The 20341-nt window shown below is 43.9% G+C and overlaps 1 protein-coding gene across 2 annotated transcripts; it reads left to right on the top strand.

The window, feature by feature from the left end:
- The first annotated feature begins 641 nt into the window (after positions 1-641).
- On the top strand, positions 642-19479 carry LRP11 (LDL receptor related protein 11). Of its 2 annotated transcripts, XM_065679086.1 has the most exons (7): positions 642-1253; positions 6390-6550; positions 9756-9897; positions 12104-12229; positions 12945-13154; positions 17678-17779; positions 18057-19479. In XM_065679086.1, the coding sequence occupies exons 1-7, from the start codon at positions 731-733 to the stop codon at positions 18209-18211; spliced, it is 1419 nt and encodes a 472-aa protein (XP_065535158.1). In that variant the 5' UTR covers positions 642-730; the 3' UTR covers positions 18212-19479. The 2 variants fall into 2 exon arrangements, with proteins under 2 accessions (XP_065535158.1, XP_065535157.1); XM_065679085.1 differs by lacking the exons at positions 17678-17779; positions 18057-19479 and adding an exon at positions 13546-13848 and having other exon boundaries at positions 710-1253.
- Positions 19480-20341: the final 862 nt, after the last annotated feature.

The following is a 20341-nucleotide window of genomic DNA, read 5'->3' as shown; positions in this document are numbered from 1 at the left end:
TAGTGGTGGTCTTGGCAGTCCTGGGGTAGTGGTTAGACTTGATGATCTTATGGGCCTTTCCCAACCGAGTTGTTTCTATGAAAACTGGTAACTTTTTAACTGGAAGTATTTCTCCAAAACTTGTTCAGCCTTTACTTCAAAAGCTCACACGAGTTCTCCCCCAGCATCCTGTCTGAGATTTCTTTCCTAAACCTGAAGACCTCGCACCTTTGCTTGTTACCTTTGACTGCTGGGGGCTTTTTCTTAGTTTCTGACCAGAAATGCCACACCTGGGAGGAAGCCCCCCACAATTTGTTCCTGTGTTTGTTGCCCTGCACCAGCCGTTTCAGTGACCATCATTCAGCGACCCCAGGAGGTGCACCCTGACGCACCGAGTCCCTCCCAGATATTCGTGCCTGGTGGCTCGCGCAAGCCCGGCTTCCCTCACGCGTTGGGGGGACGCGTTTAAGGCGTTATTTTGGAAGAAAATGCCTTTTAAAGCCGCTGCACACGCCGGCTCGGACGCGCCCAAACCCAGGCCCGAACCGACGGGGAGCCCTGAGGGAGGGAGGAGGGGCGGGGCCAAGGCGGCCCCGCCCGCGGAGCTGTTCAGGGCGGCGGGTGCTGAGCGCCGCCGCTCGGCAGCCGGGCGGGGCAGGCGCGGCCCCGCGCCGCGCTCGCGGGTGCCGGCGGGGGGAGCATCTCCCGCCGCTCCCGCTGCCACCTGCGCGCCGCCGCCGCCGCCGGGGCCATGGCGGCGCTGGTGCTGGTGCTGCTGGCGGCGCTGGCCGGGCGGGCCGTGCTGCCAGGAGCGTGGTGCGCGGCGCCCCTGGCCGACCTGCGCTCGCAGATCTCGGGCGTGGAGTCGCTACTGGAGGAGTTTCGCCGGCAGCTGCAGCAGGAGGACCCGGGACCGCCAGCGGCGACGGCAGCAGGCGGCGGGGAGGTGTGCGGCGGCGGCAGCAGCTTCTCCGCCAGGCCCGACTCCATCATCCGCACCAAGGACTCCATCGCGGCCGGCGCCACCTTCCTGCGGGCCCCCGCCGGCGCGACGGGATGGCGGCAGTGCCTGGACGCCTGCTGCGCCGAGCCGCGCTGCACGCTGGCGGTGGTGCAGGAGCCCCCCCGGCCGCGGGGCACGGCGGCGGCGGCGGCGGAGCTGGGCTGCTACCTCTTCAACTGCACGCACCGAGGCCGCCCCGTCTGCCGCTTCGCCCCGCACCGCGGCTACAGCACCTATAGCCGCCGCCCCGCCGGCGTCGCCCCGCCGCCGGGTAAGCGATGGCTTCGCACCGGGGGGTGGCCGCGCCGGGCCCGGGAAGCGACGGCCTCACGGCCGGGGGGAGAAATGGCGGCCGGCAGCCCTCGGCACGGGGGGCGGGCAAGGCCGGCGGCAGGGCCCGCTTTCCGCCGTCGTTTGGTGCCCTGCGGAGTGGGAGAGGAGGGGACACCTCCCGCGGGAGGAGAGGACGGGGAGCGCCGGCGGGACCCCTCCCTGAGGCGTCCCGGCCATGCCTGGGAGTGCGAGTTGGGAAGAAGCCGGCCCTGCCACCGCTGACTCTCGGAACCGTGGTGCCGGCGGGCCTGCGGCTGGGAGCCGGCGGGTGGGACCGGCATGTCCACGGGCGCCGCACTGCGTGGTGGCGGCTGCGGGGTCCGGCCGGTGCTGGGCACCCTGGAAAGCGGGATGTGCTGAGGCCGGTTGCGCCAGCACCTGGAGCACAGCTTGAGGGCAAGCACAGGGCCGCCTTTTCGGGGGTGCTGTCCAAGTGTTGGCAGCTAGGCGGTTACTCGTTCGCTTAATTCAGATTTTTTCCTGCTTAAGAACTTGGGAGTTAGACTGAAGAAGACAAGGATGTATCTATACTTAAACTTATATATAAGTGTACGTATCTATACTTAAACAGGGGAGATTTAGGTTAGATATAAGGAAGAAGTTCTTTACTGTGAGGGTGGTGAGGAACTAGAACAGGTTGCCCAAGAAGTTGTGAATGCTCCATCCCTGGCAGTGTCCAAGGCCAGGCTGGACAGAGCCTTTGGCAACTGTCTTGTCTAGTGTGAGGTGTCCCTGCCCATGGCAGGGGGTTGGAACTACGTGGTCTTAAGGTCCTTTCCAACCCTAACTGCTCTGTGATTCTATGATTCTGTATTGCACCAGTAGTCCAAAGGCAGCATGGATACTGTATAACTGCATCTGGAATCTGGGCAACATCAAAAGCAGCAGTTTGTTCAACACTGAAGTGTGTTTGAGAACAGTGTAATCCAGAGCAGGCAGCTGTAGAGGAAAACAAGTCTGGGTTTCTAAATATGGAGTCTGATTCCTAGCATCTGCTCTAAAGAACTTACTCTCACTCTCGCAACTCCTGTTGTTAAACAGTTGCACCTTAATTCAGTTTGTCTTAATTTCGTTACCTTCTGTTGATGGTACTTCCCTAAATGTACTCTTACTGAAGTAAATTACTCACTGCATGAAGAAAACTTAGTGGTGGTGTGAATGGACACTGTGGCGCCTGCTGTTGCTGCTCCCTTGGCAGGAGAGACCTCCCCCTTAGCCCTTGAGTATTTTATGAGAACGCCAATGGGAATCTCTTGGAAATAAGAGAGAGCAGGAGTTCTCTTTCTACAGGAAGTTACAAAGCCTACATACTTTTTGGAAAGTTCACTGGGAGGTGAACTAGACAGCTATAGGAAGGAAATTGAGCAGTGAAGAGGAGGCAAGCTTAAGGTATCAGAAAACCCCAAGATATGATTTTGACATTTTCAACAGGCAAAGTATTAGTTCCACAACATTATTTATGTATCAAGTTTTGGGTAATTGTGTTTTGTAATCCTGTATGAACTTGTAAGACAGAAGGTTTAAGGCTAGATTTTAAATCAAAGTCACAGAGAATTAGGCTTCTTTGAAAACCTTTCAGAGTATCTTCAAGTGGCCTTCATCATTTTGAGCTACCTTAATTCCATTAAAACCTGGCCCTAATGTAGAGTGTAGTGTGGCACAATATAGATAATATTATTGTTGAAATGTTACTTGACCTATTAGAAATCTTGAATTTCTTTAATTTCTTGCATTTTTTAAATTCAGGAGTTCTTTAATGCCTTGCCTTTTTGGCAGCTTTTGTAACTTTCAGCACTGGGCTCACAAGACAGTTTCAGTTCCTAATCTGCAAATTGTTCTGTATCCTGTTGGGTTTATTTAAGAGTCTGCCTTGTGGGTGATGGTGGTATTGGAAACGGAATTATGACTTCTTAATGCGATTATACTGGAGCAGCCAAAGCAAAGCCATGAGGGAGAATGAACTTTTATTCAAACATCTGTCAGCCACAACATAGGCCAGGAGAGACAGAATTAAGATTGAATTATTTTGCTGTCTGATGTTATGTTACTGCTGCGTTCTTGAATTACATTGAAAAATTAATCTGGACAACAGTGCATCATCACAGGATGATGAAGGCACACCTCCCTTATGCCGCCCCATGACTGAATTTAGGAAATTCAGGGAAAGAGCTTTTAATTTCAGGATTTTCTTTCACAGGGGGATCACATTTTACCTGGGTTTGGTTTGGTTTGCTTTGCTTTGCTTTTTGTCCGAGTACTGTGGTGTTGAGCCTGCTGCTGTTTTCTTTTTGATAATACTAAACCAATCCATAAACGTGGTGTCCTCGTAATTCTGAAACACTTCTGAGCATTAGTGTACAGTGATCTCTAGGGTGTTGTGGTTTCATTTATGTTAAGGATCTCCAGTAAATGAAAAATGATTGTATATTTAATTAATAACAGATCTCTATTTGTCAGATCAAGTGTATATCTGTATACTTCCAGAGCAGGCAGTGGTGGGATCAGTTTGTGAGACTGAACATTTCAGTGTAAATCCAAGTCCTTCTCACCCAGTTTGTGCTGGTTTGGCTGCGGATTTACTTTGCAATTCCAGGCAGTTTGTGCTGCGTTAACAGTGAAACCCCATATGCCTATAGCGAAGGAAGAGGTAGTGGGTTTTGCCTTTGTTAGGCATATTTTTAAATTTTTGACATAGAAAGAAAGAGGACTTGAGTGCCTCACCAGAAATGTCTGCCTTCTGTGCTGCTCAGTAGTGGTGAGCAATGGGAGAGAGAGTTCAACAGTAAGGTGAACTAATACCAAAGACATTTAGGAATCAGCAGTGAAATAACCTTTATAACAAAGCCTTCATTCGGAAAACTAGCTGGCAGCTTCATTACTGGCAGGCAAAGCCTGCATCATGATGGAGGAAGCAGAGTAAGTTAAGTCATTGGCATTCCCCCCCCAAATTAAAAAGTGTTGTTCATAAAGTTGCAGCTCCTTTTCTAGAAAGCGGACAGCTCCAGCATCTAAGTCTTGATCTGGTATATCAGTTTCGTATCGCTTATTTACATTCAACCTAAACAAAAGTTTGAAACAGAAGTTACAACGTGCTTTTTGAGCTTGATTTTTCTGCTGTCCTGTGGCTGGTAGCCCTTTATTCCCATTAGCAGTGGTTGTAGGCGGCTCCTGAGTACACCTCCTTGCTTTTTTATGCTGACTTCTTAGCAGCATGTATTCCCCAGATTTGGAGGTGTTTTTTGCTCACTAAGGGTAATGTATTCCATTGCTTGAAACTTTGCTATGGAAAAAGTGTCTTCAGCTCAATAGGCTGTCTCCTCCCATGCCAGATGTCTCTCTCAGGCCAGTTTTTTCTCATCCATAGCAAAGAGCAGGCATAAGTTTCTGTGACCTGCCCAAAATATGAGGTGGCATTGCCATTGCAACTCAGACTATGGAGTATAAAGTTAGTTTGGGAAGAGAATATTTTCACTGCTTAGGGCCTAGGGGAAGTAGGATTGTCTCTCCCCCTGCTGGGCATTGATCGAGTCATTTAAACCAGACAGGGGACATGAAACTCCTTCCAAGGTAAATGGGCTGTGCTGCTGCTTCAGATCCAGGTCGGTCTCTTTTTGACAGTGATTGGTGAAGTAAATAATCATGTGAAGACTGTGTGTAACTCATACGTACCAAACAGAAGTTGCCCTGGCACCATAATGTTGGTGTTTATTAACAGTGAGTTTGGGGGGTTTTTGCACCTAAACTTTGCTTTTTAAATGAAGTCGGTTTTGAGAGCTGAGTGCATACGAATTAGGCAAAGCTTCCTGTGCCAGTTGGATGAGCAAGAACTGTTTCATACTTTCTATTATTAGCCCCTGTTTTCAGTTATTTGTATATTTTACTAACTTAAGGCATTTGTCTTGAAATTTTCTACATCTTTCCTACTACTGAGAAAAACAAGAAATAAAAAGTTTGCTGTTCAGTCACTGACAAAAAATTGCCCCACTGCTTTGTGCCTTCAAGCAAGTTCTTAATACTGGAGAGGAGCACGTGCAAGGGGGAATCCCTGTGCTGATGGGGAAGCACCTCTTCTTTCCTGGTGCAGCTCTGCCCACACTGAGTGAAGTTACAGCCTCATGTTCAATAGATTTTTTTCTGAGCTTCACATCAATATCCTTTACAGAATATCTTTTGAGAGGTAAAAGAGCAGAATGCACTCTGGCACTTCAGGGTGTCAGGAACTTCCCATGCCCAGAGAAGGAATGAAACCTGAGTAGGCAACTGCAGAAAGATACAGTCTTGTGGCTGAATTTGTCAAATGCTGACTTGTAGAATGGATTTTATCTCTCTCTCTTCCCTGCATTGCCTGATGGTTGCAGAGCAGATGTCTTAAACCACTTCTCACATGCCATATCACTTAATATATCACGGGGTTTGTTAGCCTGATCTGAAAACTTGTAGTCTTATTGGCAAAAGTACTTAGTACTCACAGTTTTAATCAATAAGAATTGTACTTTGAATATAGGAAGATACTACAAATCCTAAATAGTATGAAAATCAAGCTTTGAATGTCTTAAATTCGGCACTTAAAATCAGCAGTCATTTCTGATGTTTTATAATCAGTATGTACACTGCTTTGCCAGGATGTCAGCTTTTGTTAAATATGTCTTTCACTCCTGTAAACGTGTATTATAAACAGTAGCTAAAAGCCTATAAAGTTATGCAGGGTGCTGTAAAAGGTGTGCAGTAACTGCCATCTGAATATGTATGTAATTCATATTTCAATCCGTTTTCGTTAGTTCAGATTAAAAACTACACTGATGCTAACCATGCTGTGTGGTGTATTAGTGAAACACATGTACGCAGAGAGATTTTCTGTGCCATGTGCTTCTGATGTACAAGCTATTTCCTGAAGACATTGAATATGGAACACTTAAGTAAAATTTAAGTAGCTGTTACTTCGCTTATCAAAATATGCACTAATGAACATGTTCTGCCTTTCAGGAAGTTGCACCTTAACCAAGAAAAACTGTTTTAGATAAATAGTCACTCAGCTTACCCTGATAAATAACAGCGCTTCTCTTTTTTATTATAGAAGAATATGATGAGCCTCCGCGGTGCAAGGCAGGACAAGATATTGTGCTGCAGTCGCCTGTCGACTGGGTGCTTCTGGATGGCCGAGAAAGTTCAGATGACCATGGAATTGTGCAGTACGAGTGGACCCTGCTGCAAGGTGACTCATCAGTTGAAATGAAGGTACACGTGCAATCTTACCCATGGCCAGTTACTTGCAGATTGATATGTTCATACCGTTTTAAATGTAGAACTAAAAATATTACTGAAATGGATATGGCTACCAGGCACCAACATTAGGATGAATGTAAAGCTTGAGCATTTATTTCATAGAAGTATAGAGGAGGCCAGGTTGGAAGGGACCTCAAAAGATTATCTGGTCCAAGCTTTTGTGGGACAACAAGCCTAGATGGGATTATTTTACCTGTTCAAGAACATCTTAAAAAACTGCAGTGATGGGGACTATACCATGACCCTGGGGGGTTTGTTCCAGTGGGTATTTCTAGAGGTTTATACAGTTCATCTGTACGTAGGATGGCATGAGACAGGCAGCAGCTAACAAGTAGATGTTAATTACTGCATTTCAGCTCTGCTTTCACCATTGTTTGTGCTTACTGCAGTTGGTTTTCAGCTTCTGTGATCCAGTTTAGAGACATCTCAGTAATTCAGTTACTAAAAATAATAAGGTATTTTCACCAACAGTCTTTTGTTAGTGCTTATGGAGAAACTGAAAAAAATGTGTGATGTAAACCTTGTTATACTATTTTATTACATCCATACAATTTCTGCTTCAATTTGGCTTCAACTTAAAATTAATCATCAAGAGAGGGATTCTCCATCCCACCTTTCTTTGTGAATGTTCTAGGAGCAGTAGAAAAGGAAGGGAAAAATGTCTCAAACCCATAGAGTTTACTCACAGTCTGTTCACAACCCACAGTATTCAGGGCACACTGGGAACTTCACCTGGAGAGGGACATATAAAGAGGAGTAGGTGTGGACCACGGACTTTACTGTTCCTGAGATGCTGCCGGTGGATAGAAAGAGCTGTTCAAAAGTGTTAGTTAAGCCAGTGCTGAATGCTTTTGAAAGTTCTATATTCTACTGCAAGTTCCACATCTTTGAACAGGTGACTACAGTCAGCCAGTTCTGAGTGGCTTGAAGCTGCACTGCAGTTAGAAACTGTCTTGTCAGAGACCACTGTGAGTTTCTTTAGCTTCATTTATTATTTTATTGTCTTGAAAGTAAAAGGTCAAAAGCTTTGATAAGGAGTATGAACACAATAATACATAGAAAAGACTTGAACAAAGTCTTTTAAGTATAGTTATGAGATATTATCTAGATAAAATGAACAATTTATTATCAAGACTTGTTAGTCTGAGCCTTTGCCGCATTATTTTCTTTAAACAGCAATTAGATACTCTTTAATCTGTGATGTAGTAATATATCTAGAGTAAGACAAAAATTAGGAGTGTGATTTTATTTTTTTTTTCATACAGCCTTCATTTTCTGTCTTTAGTGCTTTAGTTGCTATGCTGATGTTACTGGATTTCATGTCATTTATTCTGAGCAAACAATACATGAATCCATAGCTACAAGGGAGAACAGTACTGTGTTTAAATAAGATAAAAGGCAGCTGTTGCGTTGCACTTACGTGCCAAAGAATAAATAGAAGGTAGAGGAGGAGGAAAGGACTGCTATAAAGAGATCTTATCACATTGTAGAGGAAGCCAGTGGAAATTGTTTTTCTATTGTGACTGATTATTTCTTCTTAGATAACTTGCTTCTGAGATTGCTACCCATATGCTGTAGCTGTGCAGCTCTGTGACACTTAGGGGCAATTATGGGGTGTTTGTTGTTTATTTTAATGCTGATTATCTGGAAATATACTGTCTAGTTTGAGTCAGAGTTTCTAAGAAGGCAGGTACCGCTGGGCATTCTTCAGGGCAGGGCAGAGATAAAAAGGAAAGCACAGAGCATGCCAGGAGGAGTGGCAGTGTATTCATAGGTCACTGGCATTTCTCTGGCTCTGCACTGAGAAGAGAGCTGGACTCCATGGCTCATGAGTTTTAAATACCATATTTGCTCTCCCAGCAGTCATGGTGAAGAGCAGCAAGTGCTTTTTAGAGCATATTAACAAAACCCAACCAACAACAAAAAAAAAAAAAAAAAAAAAAAAAAAAACAAAACCAAAAAACACTAAAGAATAAAATTCTAAGGGGTCCTGTACTCCATCAGGAGGTTATCAACAGCATGATCAGATAACTGAGTGCATTCGTGTAAATAGAAAATGAAATCAATTTCAGTTAGGAAATTCACTTACCAGAAGAGAAAAATGCATTTATCAATACACTCTGATATAAAGCTGTGTTTAGGACTGTTACCATATTTATTGAAAACTGTTCCATTTTAGGCATGAAACACAATTTTAAATAAGCAATCCAAAGTTCTTTATTGAATTTTCATTTTAATATTAGGTGGATATATAGCCGTGTGTGCTTCTTTCGTAAAAATGCACTACATGTGCAATAAACCTGAGTGTTTTCTGTAGTTACTGTATGTGTTACTGCATTCTCAGACAGCTGGAGTTATTTGTGACTGGTAATTGTCACAAGGTTAAAAAAGGTTCAGCATTTGCACTCATTTTATACAAACTTACTTCTAAATGACTGTTATACTGGTAATGCCAGTTTGGTATCTGTTCTAAATTATCATTGAAAAAGTTATTTTATTCATTTCTTCAAGATCTAATCCACTGTAAGTTGTTTCTGTATTTGTATCACATGACTTCCTGAAACCTAATGTTTAGGTCACTCGCTATAGGTGAACTTATTTCTGGTTCCGAGCAAAGCATGGACATCCAGTGCTGGGCATGGAAAAATTAGTTCAGCAGTTTGTAAAAGTTGTAAGTGACTACATCAAATGTCATACTGGACGAAGGTGGGCAGTCTGACTCATAAAGCAGTGCTATCAGTCACCATAAATCAATATATAGCAAAAGTAACTTCTTTGGATACATGTATACTGTCTACAGACTAATTTGACAGAGAACAATATAGTATTTTACTGCCTACCTTCTCAAATTGCATTCCCAGTTACTGAAAATTCAAGCTAAATCTGTGTTTCCATTTATCATCCAGTGCTCAGGGAACTGAGTGTGTGAAGGAAAGTGTTACATAAATGTTAGCGTGTTTATTTTTATACCTGGATGCAAAAAAAAAAGATCAAAACATCACATGTTGATACACATGCTTGAGTGGGCTGGCTAGACTTAAGAGAAGTATTGAATCTGCATGAAAAGCATTATACAGAAATGAGCTCCCTGTTCCTACAAATTTATGGATGGATCCTCTGTACCAGTGTGGGGTTTTTTGTTGTTCTGTTTCATCAGGTACCACAACCAGGAACACTGAAACTGTCTCACATTCAGGAAGGAGCATATATTTTCCAGCTAACTGTGACAGACACCGCAGGTCAGCGGAGCTCTGACAACATCTCTGTGACCGTTCTGCCCATGGTTCATTCTGCAGTAGGTGAGAAAATGACGGGAGCCATTGCCTGTGTGACACCCATGGTATGGTATTCAGAGCAAGGGTCTTGATGGGGGCAGAAATCTTAGTCTCCATTTCTAGTGTTTTATTTTGCCCTTATTCATTACATGATGACATCTCTTTCACCTTTGAATTGCTGTTTCAGAGTTAGGGAGCAAGCAAGCATCGCTTGTTTGTTAGAGCAATAATACTTTCAAGCATTTAAATGTTCATCCTTGTATTGCTAATAAGCATGCAGGGTTGGAAAAATGAAATACTGACATATGTATCAGGCACATCGTAACAGTTCATTATATAGTCAGATGGTGTGTGCAACATGACAGGGCTTGCGTTACAGGGAAGACCCAGTTAAGATCAGTTAATAGTATGTGTGAGGCACAGACTCGTGATAATATTGACTTGCATCTGTAGTCTAAAAGATGATATGGTTTCTTGTTTTCATGCATTTAAGCCTTTCTGTGTAATGGTTGTTACCAAAGCCTTATGTTACTGGGGAAACTGAAACTGGAATTGACCCATCAGTTTTAAACTCTGAGCTCAAGTTGTAAAAGGTAGAAAGTAAAAGATTTCAGTGACTGCCAATTCTGTAATAAGTTCTAATTATGTTGTAATTAGCAAATTGTTAATACAGATCTGCTGCTTTGGCACAAAGTAAAAGTTATACAGCATCATCAGTATGTACAGCTGAACCAGTCAGAACTGAGCTCTGCGCCAGTGCAATATCTCTATGTGAGAGAGTAGTCCCTATGGCAATAAATTTATATTACAAAAAAACAGCTACAGGTCTGCTTAATAATGCCTGTATTCCAGTAATGGATGATTGAGTTGTATTCATTAATGTTTAATTCAGTAAAGCAGCCAGAGAGGTTTTCTGGTTTATTTATTGGCTGCCTGCTGTGGTTGTCTGTGGTATCTTTTGCATGGAACACACAGAGAATTGGCTGCGGTTTTTCTTCTTCTCACTCCCTGAGTATGTTTGCAATACAAATGCTACTGCTGGAATTAAACCAGTGTCCAGTGCCTTACTGCATGCAAGAATTGTGTGATTATTAGTGCTGAAGATCAGGAGATGCATTTTCTAAGTGTGAATTTAGGAGTTTTAAACAGGTGCCTGTGTTCCTGCCATTCTTCCTTTAGCATTGCACATGTTGGTACGTAGCAGGTTAACAACCAAAAGCTGTGACTTCTTTATGCAAATCAATTTGCTATTACAACATTAACCAAACACTGAATTTGATAATACTTCACAAAGCAATGAACTACACTGCTGTTGGAAAGACAAAGGCACGAATGTAAACATTTGACAATTACAAGGTCAGAATGGGTTTCAGGAAAGCTATTTGTATGCAGATTGAAGTGTCCAGGGACCCTCTCCATTTCCAGGGGTATGTAAATATTAAAGCAGGCAGGACTCAGTTCTTTCTGATGAAGATCCCTTCTGAGACCTTGTGTTTCGTCCTATTCTGGCATGTGCTGCATTGAAGTCAGTGGATTGCTGATGTAAATAAAGGATGAGCATTCTTTTAGTATTTTAATTAGGCTGCAGAAAACATGCCATAAAAGATCCCCTATAATCTATATGTGTGCATGTAAAATAACATCTTGTCAGAAATACAGAATGGGTGTATAGTAGGAATTATGTGTCAGAGAGATGCAGTTACAGCCATAGAGATTTCATTTATTTATTTTCAGGACTGTCCTGTGTCTTTTAAGCCTAGGCAGATCTCCTTTTAGCTCTGTCCAGCAGAGTTTAAGGTGCTGTAGGGGTGCTGCACAAGGTCTAAGGTGCAACAGCCTCCAGGCTGAGTATTCCTGTAGTAAAGAGGTTGCCAGAGTAGTGATGAGGGTGCCAGCTATTAGCTGTATTAGCTTCTATGTCAATATAGCATCATATAGCTGGGCCTGGCCTTCGTTTAGCTTTCTGCCTTCTTCATGGTCCTTCTTGACATAGCATGGTTTTGCTTTTTCCTTGGTGCTGCAGATTTTACTCTTTGACTCAGTATTTACTGCTTGGATTAGTGCTCCATCCCTGCCAGTGTTCAAGGCCAGGTTGGAGAGCACCTTGAGCAACCTGGTCTAGTGGAAGGTTGGAACTAGATGATCTTAAGGTTCTTTTGACCCAGACCAGTCTATGATTCTACGGGTCTATGATTTCTGTTTTGGTAATTTGGTAATTGTTTCTCAACAGCCTGTGTAGGGGTTTGCTCTCGCTACCAGTTTATCTGCGATGATGGATGCTGCATTGACATCACATTTGCTTGCGATGGCGTGAGACAGTGCCCTGATGGATCAGATGAAACTTTCTGCCAGAACCGTAAGTGTGCCAGGCCACAGAAGATTGTGAAAGTAACTACAGCATGAATGACCAAAGGGCAGTGGTGCCCCTTTTGTGTCTTGTCTCCCTGTGAGCAATCAGCTTGCTCCCACCACAAAGCCTTTTGTCTGAAATAGCATATGGGATGGTTTAATGTGTGGATACAGCAGATGCTCAGAAATTAACTCCCTTTTCTTCAAAGCATACAAAAACTCTTAAAGGTCCCCAAATGTCAGATTTTGTGTTCTCATCATTGAAAAGATCAGTTCTGTACTTGCATAATGATCTTAGAAACAAAGACCCTGGTCTCGATCTGAAAGGGTGTCTCAATTATGTACCTTGCTAGAATCTGAAACACTGGAAATGCGAGCATGTAGGGGAACCAGTGTTCATGAGTCATCCTCAATACGTGCCTGTGCTCAGCTAACTGAACAGAAATCATCAGGGGTGAATTACCTCAATGAATAACCACTATTCCGTTGTTATTTCAGTGACTGGATTTCACTGTAGAGTTTATGGATATACTTTTGTGTAATAGCTGCCAGCAGGCAATTGGTAACTTGCTATGTCTCTAGAACTCACACTTCATCATATATCTGAACCTGAGGAGGTTGTTTATCCTGCCCCAAGGCCCATATCAGAAAGTCTTCATCAGAACACTCCCATCCCCTTCAGTTCTGTACAAAAAGTGCGATTTTTGTTTCTGTTCACATAGTCAGCCCAGGTCGGAAGACAGTGACACATGCAGCTCTTGGCACTACCCAGCAAAGGACTGTAGGACTGCCAGAAACCGCAGATGAAAACTCTGCAGAAACCACCCTGAAAGCCACTGCCAGAAATCAACCTCTTCTCTCAGTGGGTGCAGACATGACAAACCAATCGCTTTCTCAGGGACCAAAGAAACAAATCAGTGGATTTGTGCCAGGTAAGAGCAGAAACGAATCAGTTTCAGTAAACCGTTCTCTTTAAAGAAAGAAAACATCTTGCACCTTGAATTTATTTTGTCTTTTGGTGACTGGCTAAGAGTATAAATTTGCAAATGTCAAAAATACAGAAGCAGCTTGTAATACAAGTAGGTATTGCTTTATAATTGTCATGGTTCTTACCCAGTGCGAAAGGAAAGTTAAAATGTAGGAATGCTAGGAAAAGAATAGTCTAAGGAACAAAACGTGCGTTGAGCTATACACAAATTCTGCCACAGGCTCAGCTGTGTAAGCTCTTTAAAGCTGTGTAGGCTCTTTAAATCTGTAGGTGAGAGTAATTGCTTTTCTCCTGGTGCTAACTGAAGACTAATCTTTTTCTTTCTTCTTCTGAAGTCAGACCTTGACTATTATGGGCACTTTTTCCTGAAGTGTGTCTCCACACTTCTTCCAGGGCAGAAGAAATCTTTCATCACTATAGACAAGTGTTTGGTAAAAAGCAACTCCAAGTCTGCAGTACTCTCTGTAGTGTTTCTCGTCCATATTCTGTTGGGAGTCAGTGTGTAATGATTTAGCAAGGCAGTCACAACCCTTGCCTTGCTAAAGCTCCAGAAGCTGCAGTGGAATTGGTGTGTCTTTCAAGGTTTCTGCTAGGGAATTGAAATGAGCCGAAATGACAGCTGAATAAAACCATGTGCAATGAGCATAATATGAGTATGAGACCTCTCACTTTTATTTCTTCATGGTTTAGACTGATTCTTGCTCCCCAGGACACAGCTGTTTATGAACAGCTTTATTTTCTTGTTACAACAGAGCAGTGCTCAGTGCCCTCTGCTGCTGATTTATGTAAAGAGCACTGCCCTGGTTGGCAATGTGATGTTTCTTCAGATGCTTGTACTGCATCTGTGGAGACAGCAGAATGAAAACAACATTCTTAAAGAATTGGGCTGCCTCAGTGAATGTGTAGGAACTGACAGTGAAATTCTCTCCCAAATGTTTCCCCCTCTTCTGGCAGTGTAGATGACCTCTGTGCTCCTTATTGGAGTGATTTAAAATTCTGCTTCTTGCTCACATAGTCCCAAGTGACACCTAATACAGGGCCACCCAAACTAACATGAAATTGCCAAAGGGCATTGCAGGCTCCAATGGAAAGTCAACTACTAAGTAGGTCTCAAAAGCCACTGGGCTTGTGAATCCAGAAGTAGAACCAGAACTGAGGTCACCAACTTCTGCAACCTATAACCAGAAGTCATAACTGGAAGTGCACGTAAAAGCGTGGTACTTCCGCACAGTCCTTTTCTGTGTTTACCCGCCGCAGCAACTTACTTGCACCAGTCTTGCTCTCAAGGCTTGTGCACAGCAGTAGACAATAAAAGAAAAAACTATTATAAAACTAAAACGAATGTAACGGGGCCTCAGTGAACTGCCAGCAGCTGCTCTAACCTTTTTCCGTTTTAGACAGGCAGGATTTTCAGCTGATCATGTGTGGGGGTTTAATGCTTGGGGGTTTAATGTTGCTCTTTTGACAAGGCTTCTCTGGAATTTAGTTTCAGTTAAATGATACTTAAGGATTTCCTTGTAGAACAGAAGGACCCAAGAGCCCAATACATTTAACCAGAAAAGCAGCAAACAGCGCAGTAAGTTTCTAAGTTACCTACGGACCAGTTCCAAAGCGGGTGCATGTGGTGAGACATGAAGGGGTGCTAGGTAGCAGGGTCCAAAGCCCAGCTGCCAAAATCTGCTCTGCACTGCTGTCTTCTCGTGCAGACACTTAAGCTCCACAGGAGTCACAGGCTGTATGTGAATGATTCCCAGAGGTCCAAAGAAGTTCAAGTCCTGCTCCACTGGCAAGCATCACAGTCTTTATGGATTTGAGGAGACAGGCATCTAACCTTTTCCTAAAACCCCACCCAGATCTCTCCATCACTGCCATGTCAAGGAGGTTACAGACCAAATCTAATAATTAGGTGCTACAAAAATGAGAGACACAGAAACACTGGAACAGCATGAAGCCTGTCTGGAAAAGTGTTCAGGAGGGCAGTAACTGCTAGACGCATATTTTAGGAGAAGCAAACAGCAGTGAACAACCTGCTGCTGGTGCCAAGGCAGAGGCTGCACCTCCAGGTCACACTGTAAAGGTCTTTGTTGGACCAAGATGATAATCTTGCTTGTTGGCCTAGAGTTGACCTTGCAAGCATCCAGAGTGCTCTGATACCTTTCTCCAAGGAAGCTCTCAAGCCCTGCTGCATGTTCCAGCACTGCTGCACTTGTAAATGAATATAACAAAAATAACAGTTGCAGCAAAGCGCACTGGAGTGAGCAATGGGCTGGCTTTTAGCAGCAACAGCCAGTGTAGCAAACATGGTCAGTGCAGACAGGTTCAGTTCACAAGTGAGATTTGCACTCCCCAGCATAGCCAACTGAAGTGCATAAATCACTGTAACAGCTTAGCATTCCCCTGGCACAGGGTCTCTGCCTCTCCCCAGCTGCCCACGCCAGCTGATGTGCAGTGCCACTCGGGGCTGGAATTACAGCGTTTGACTGAGCGCCCAAGTCACCGTCACGGCTTTGCTGCAGAGGCATCAACAGCAGTAGCAATAACCTAGATCTCTGATTTAGGGTAGCTGGAAAAGGCTATAAATTGCAGTTTCCTAGGCATGGACTAGAAAATGAAGAGAAAGCGAAAATAAAATGAAACCCACGTAACATGTTTAATGTCAGGCTCCTAAACCTGTTTGGGGAAATCTGTCTTTGTTTTCTACTTGGTAATGGGTAAGATGTTGAGCAGTATTGACTCTGATAGCCCCTCCAGTCCTGTAAGAATAGCCACAAGTCACAACAAAACCCTTTAAGCTTCATTGAAAGGATTCTGTTATTCTTCAACCCTTCCACAATTTTCCTGCTAAACTTCTCTCCACATTCAGATACATTTGCCAAATGTCTTTACAAGCAGTTGACTTAAATATTCCCTTTACTCAAATAGCAAGGAACCAAGTTTATAAAACAGGCTATTAGATCTAGCTTAGGCCTACAGGGTGGAGCAGCTATAAGAGACAATGCCTTTCTGGTACTTTCATAATAAAGACAAATATTCATTTAACTTTATTTAGGGAGCAGAAAACAGCTGTTGATTTCGGTCTCAGTACATTGAGGTTATTTTGCACAGCTCTGATACCATAGAGGTACCTTAAATCCAGTACAATTTACACTTAACATTTCCTTAAGTCCCTTTTACATGGCAGAACAACGTAAAGAGCCAAATGAGAGGAGGGGCTGTGGCTTGTTTCAACAGTGTTTTCTCATAAGTGAAGTTAATGTTAATGCACCCTTAGCCATAATGGCAGGGCAGTGCAGGCAGAGCCTGGGAGGCTGCGTTGTGCCTTACAGTGGGGACATCTGCACTAACCTTGTGCCAATATAAGTGAAACAATGTAAGCTTTGAGTAAGTCATGTGTATTTGCTGCTGCCATTTGACAGGGGTGTGCCCTGTAGCCCTTTGGAGCTGGTGGTGGTGGAGCTGGGTGGGAGATGCCCGTGGTGCATGTTCCAAGCTAATTCACTTGAACACTTCTTTAACAGCCACCAGTAGGTGTAAACCCAATTACAACATTTCACATTCATAGTTTACAGATCCTGTAGCATAGTGTGTTTCCACTGGCACTGTCTCAGTTGCGAGGGCTGCCAGCAAATGCATCACAGCGCAAAGTGCCCTTCAAGGTTTATGTTATTAGTAAAAACCGAGTACAGTCATTACATTTAAAAACATGGGTGTAGTTCTGGTTTTTGTGAGGGTGTTGGTGGATTAAGCTGTTGGTCTTGCACAAAGCAACCCCGTAGCCATTGGTGTAGGACTTCAGTGGGAGGGCAGGAAGAGGGAGTCCCAGCTGAGTTACTCTTGTTTTTCTGAAGCAAAATTGCAGCCGCCTGCACTCCCAGCGTGAATGTTTCTTGGCAGCAAAGTAGGATTTGTCTCTTCCTGTGTAGTTACAGTGCTCTGCAGTATCTTCGTACCACACAAAGCTGAAGAGACTCCAAGCCATCCTCTTTGAAACGTTCGCTGCATGTATTCTGATGTCTTGCAAATACTAAAGTTGATTTGGTGATTAAGGTGATTTGTGTAACCAACCTATGCATTTCCTGCTTTACAAGTTTCAAGGGTGGAGGTCAGCATCATTTGAAATGGCCTCATTGTCAACCGTGTGTAACATCGTCAGTGATGTTTTAGCTCAAATTGGTCTATCCCCCATTATGGAATTTTGTAAAAGAGAATGCATAGCCACCTTTATTCCAGTGAAAAATGATCCCACAGTTTGCCGTGCAAAACTGAATTTACATTTTAGCTTCAGTTTCACATTATTTCAAAATTCAAGTTATGCAATCAATCAGAAGTTCTTCTACTACGGTGGTGGGGGGGGGGTATCCCCCCAAATTTAAGCAATTTCACATTATTCAATTCTAGTGTCCTGTGGATAAGACTTCCTGAGTCACTGAACTGCAATATTCATTTATCCTGCTTGACTTTGTGCAGATAACAGTTCCTCAGGGAGAAGAACAGATGATAAAAATGGGAATGGCGTATTGGTGCCAAAGAGAGACCAGCTTGGAGGTAGTCGTCTAGTCCCAGAAACAGGTAAGAATGACCATGTGAATTCGTATTGAATTATATTCGTTTCTCAGCCAGGTGCTGGAGATGCAGATACTATAGTCAAGAATTAAATAACATACCTCCATATTCTGAACTGTTCCTAACATACCAGATCAAACAGTTCAGTTTCACAGCAAGAGTTGCTCCAAGTATTAGCAGCTAAGTGATAGACTGGCTGTATTTTTAAAGGAAAAAAAAAAAGCATTTCTCTATCAATTTCTCACTGTATTAAGTAAAGTGTAATTTCTCGTCCTCCTTGTAGGTGCTGTGTTACCCTTAGCCTTAGGCTTGGCCATCACCGCTTTACTGCTGCTTATGGTTGCTTGCAGACTGCGTTTAGTGAGACAGAAGCTGAAAAAAGCTCGGCCCATTACATCTGAAGAGTCCGATTACCTCATTAATGGGATGTATCTGTAAACACTGGATTTAGGTCAGTTGTTCTCTCCCCTTTCTCCTCTGTCCATGAACCTCTGCCTCTATAAAAAAGGACCAAAACCTTTAGTTAAGTTTGAAGTATAGAAGAAGCCTGTGAGATGAGGAACATGTTACTCCCCTTCAGTGATAAATAAGAAACTGGGTAGGTGCCCATGCTCAGAAAAACAGAAGCTTTCAGGCTCCAGGAAATAGCCCCACTTGGCTCGAGTAGAAGACACTGCAAGCTGGGGACTCCCCAAAGGGGATGAAGGGTGCCCTTGCCTTGTCAGGGTCCTGGCCATGGCAGAGCAGGCCCCAGGGCTGGGGCACCAGCACAGCCCCGGCCCAGCAGCCCCAGCCATGCAGGCCAGGGCACAGAAGGAAGCCTGTGCCACCCTGCTCTGCCAGTGCTGCTGCCGCTGTGCTCCACCCTGAGGACCGGGACCCTCCAGACCAACATGTTATTCACTGTCCAGCAGAGACTGATTTGTGTACCTTCTGCCTGATGCACTGGCAGTATTGTCATTAAAGAATTCGTCTTGGTTTGTTCATTAAAAGCAATCGCTATTGAAGTACCAGCTTTTGTAATGGAATTTGGGATATAAGGAACAAAGCATCTTTTTTTTCATCAGTAGTTTAAACCTCTGTGCAGCTGACAGAGCCATGCTTACTAAATGCTAAAATGAAAAAACACAAGTCATTGGCAGATGAGCTTGGACTTACCAGTACCCGACAGCAGCTATGTGCAACCCCAGAGCTATGTCTCTCCCTGGAGCTCAGGGCTTGCTCAGCCTCTTCCACTCCTAGCTCGGCACCCTTCATGACGTGAGAGAACAGCACACAGCAGCTTTTACCTGTGACACCAGAGTGTAGGATTCCTCCTGGTTATCCTGTAACTCCTTGCAAAGCTTGGAAGCTTCGGCGACCTGCCCTCACCCCAGCAAAATTCTCATAGAATTAGGAGCAAGTAATTGATATATGTGAGTGAACTTCAGATGTGTTAACAGTAAAACGTGTACAGTACATGTTATATATACATTTATATATACACACCGTGCTGTCTATCTTGTTTGACTGTCCGAGGATGCCACATTCATCATGGGTCCCAATAAAACCAGAGTCAAATGAGGCATGCATCTTTTTGTATGTCGTCTTTTGTACTTCAGTCACTTCGAGTCAGCGAGAATATTGCCATGGTATACAGATAGTTCAAGTTGCTCGGTCTTGATTACTTCATGTAAAATAGCTCTAATAAACCTATTTTATTCTTATATTTCTTCCATTGCCTTTATTTTCAGCTACCAGCTAAATTTTGTGCTACAAGACCATAGCGTGAGAGCAGACAGAGGTACATCTCTTCTTTCTGTGAAACAGCATTAAAAGAAGCTGCAATGCATATGATGTTGCAGAGATATGTATGAGTTGTTGAGATGTTTTGTTTTAGGAAGACTGAGAACAGGGCATCTACCTTCATGACCTGTCTCTTGAGCAGTACCTGAGCTGAGTGACAGCAATGGTAGACCTGGTGTGCTAACCACCCAGGAAATCCAGCTGCAGTGCTCCTTGCTCAGAGCCCTTCTGCTGCATTAGGCAAAGTCTGGTTGTACTTCAGCATTACATCAGGTCCAGGAGACCTTCTGCGGATGCTGCCTGTTTCTAGCTTGCAGAGCATGGCCTCTCTTCCACCCTGGCCTACAGCAGGCATGGCAAATAGCACAAGATCCAAAAGATTACATTTTAAATACAGCCTTCTAGGAAACACGCACTGCCCAGCTGGTTGGGGTGTTGTTTCCCATCGTTGAAATTTGAGGTTTTAGTTAAATATCTAATTCTCCTTCATCATCTTATGATAGCAGCAAGAAAAGTAGCCTTTTCTCACTGTCCCTGTAGTGCTCCTATTACTGAAACCCCAGCTTGCAGCCAGCAGGAGAGTGAAAGGTTTGGTTGTGTTCTGGGCAGGATCACAGCAAGATACTACACGGAGCACAAGGCAGCCAGTATAGCCACGGTGCAAGAGGCTGCTCAGCTTTCCGGTCACTTTACCCAACAGCACACTGGCTGTGTTGTTATGCTGCTGCAAGGGGAATCAGCCTTTGTGGGTTTTGCATATGACACAGTTAAGGATAAATAGGT

This window comes from Lathamus discolor, chromosome 5, assembly GCF_037157495.1.
Source record: "Lathamus discolor isolate bLatDis1 chromosome 5, bLatDis1.hap1, whole genome shotgun sequence".
NCBI lineage: Eukaryota > Metazoa > Chordata > Aves > Psittaciformes > Psittacidae > Lathamus > Lathamus discolor.
Note: the sequence above shows the minus strand (reverse complement) of the source record. Positions and strands in the feature narration are given on the sequence as shown.

Coding starts and splice junctions, on each gene's coding strand:
- LRP11 (XM_065679086.1), top strand. CDS start 731: ATGGCGGCGCTGGTGCTGGTGCTGCTGGCGGCGCTGGCCGGGCGGGCC. Junction 12,230..12,944: donor TGAAACTTTCTGCCAGAACC/GTAAGTGTGCCA, acceptor CTGTTCACATAG/TCAGCCCAGGTCGGAAGACA. Junction 17,780..18,056: donor TCGTCTAGTCCCAGAAACAG/GTAAGAATGACC, acceptor TCCTCCTTGTAG/GTGCTGTGTTACCCTTAGCC.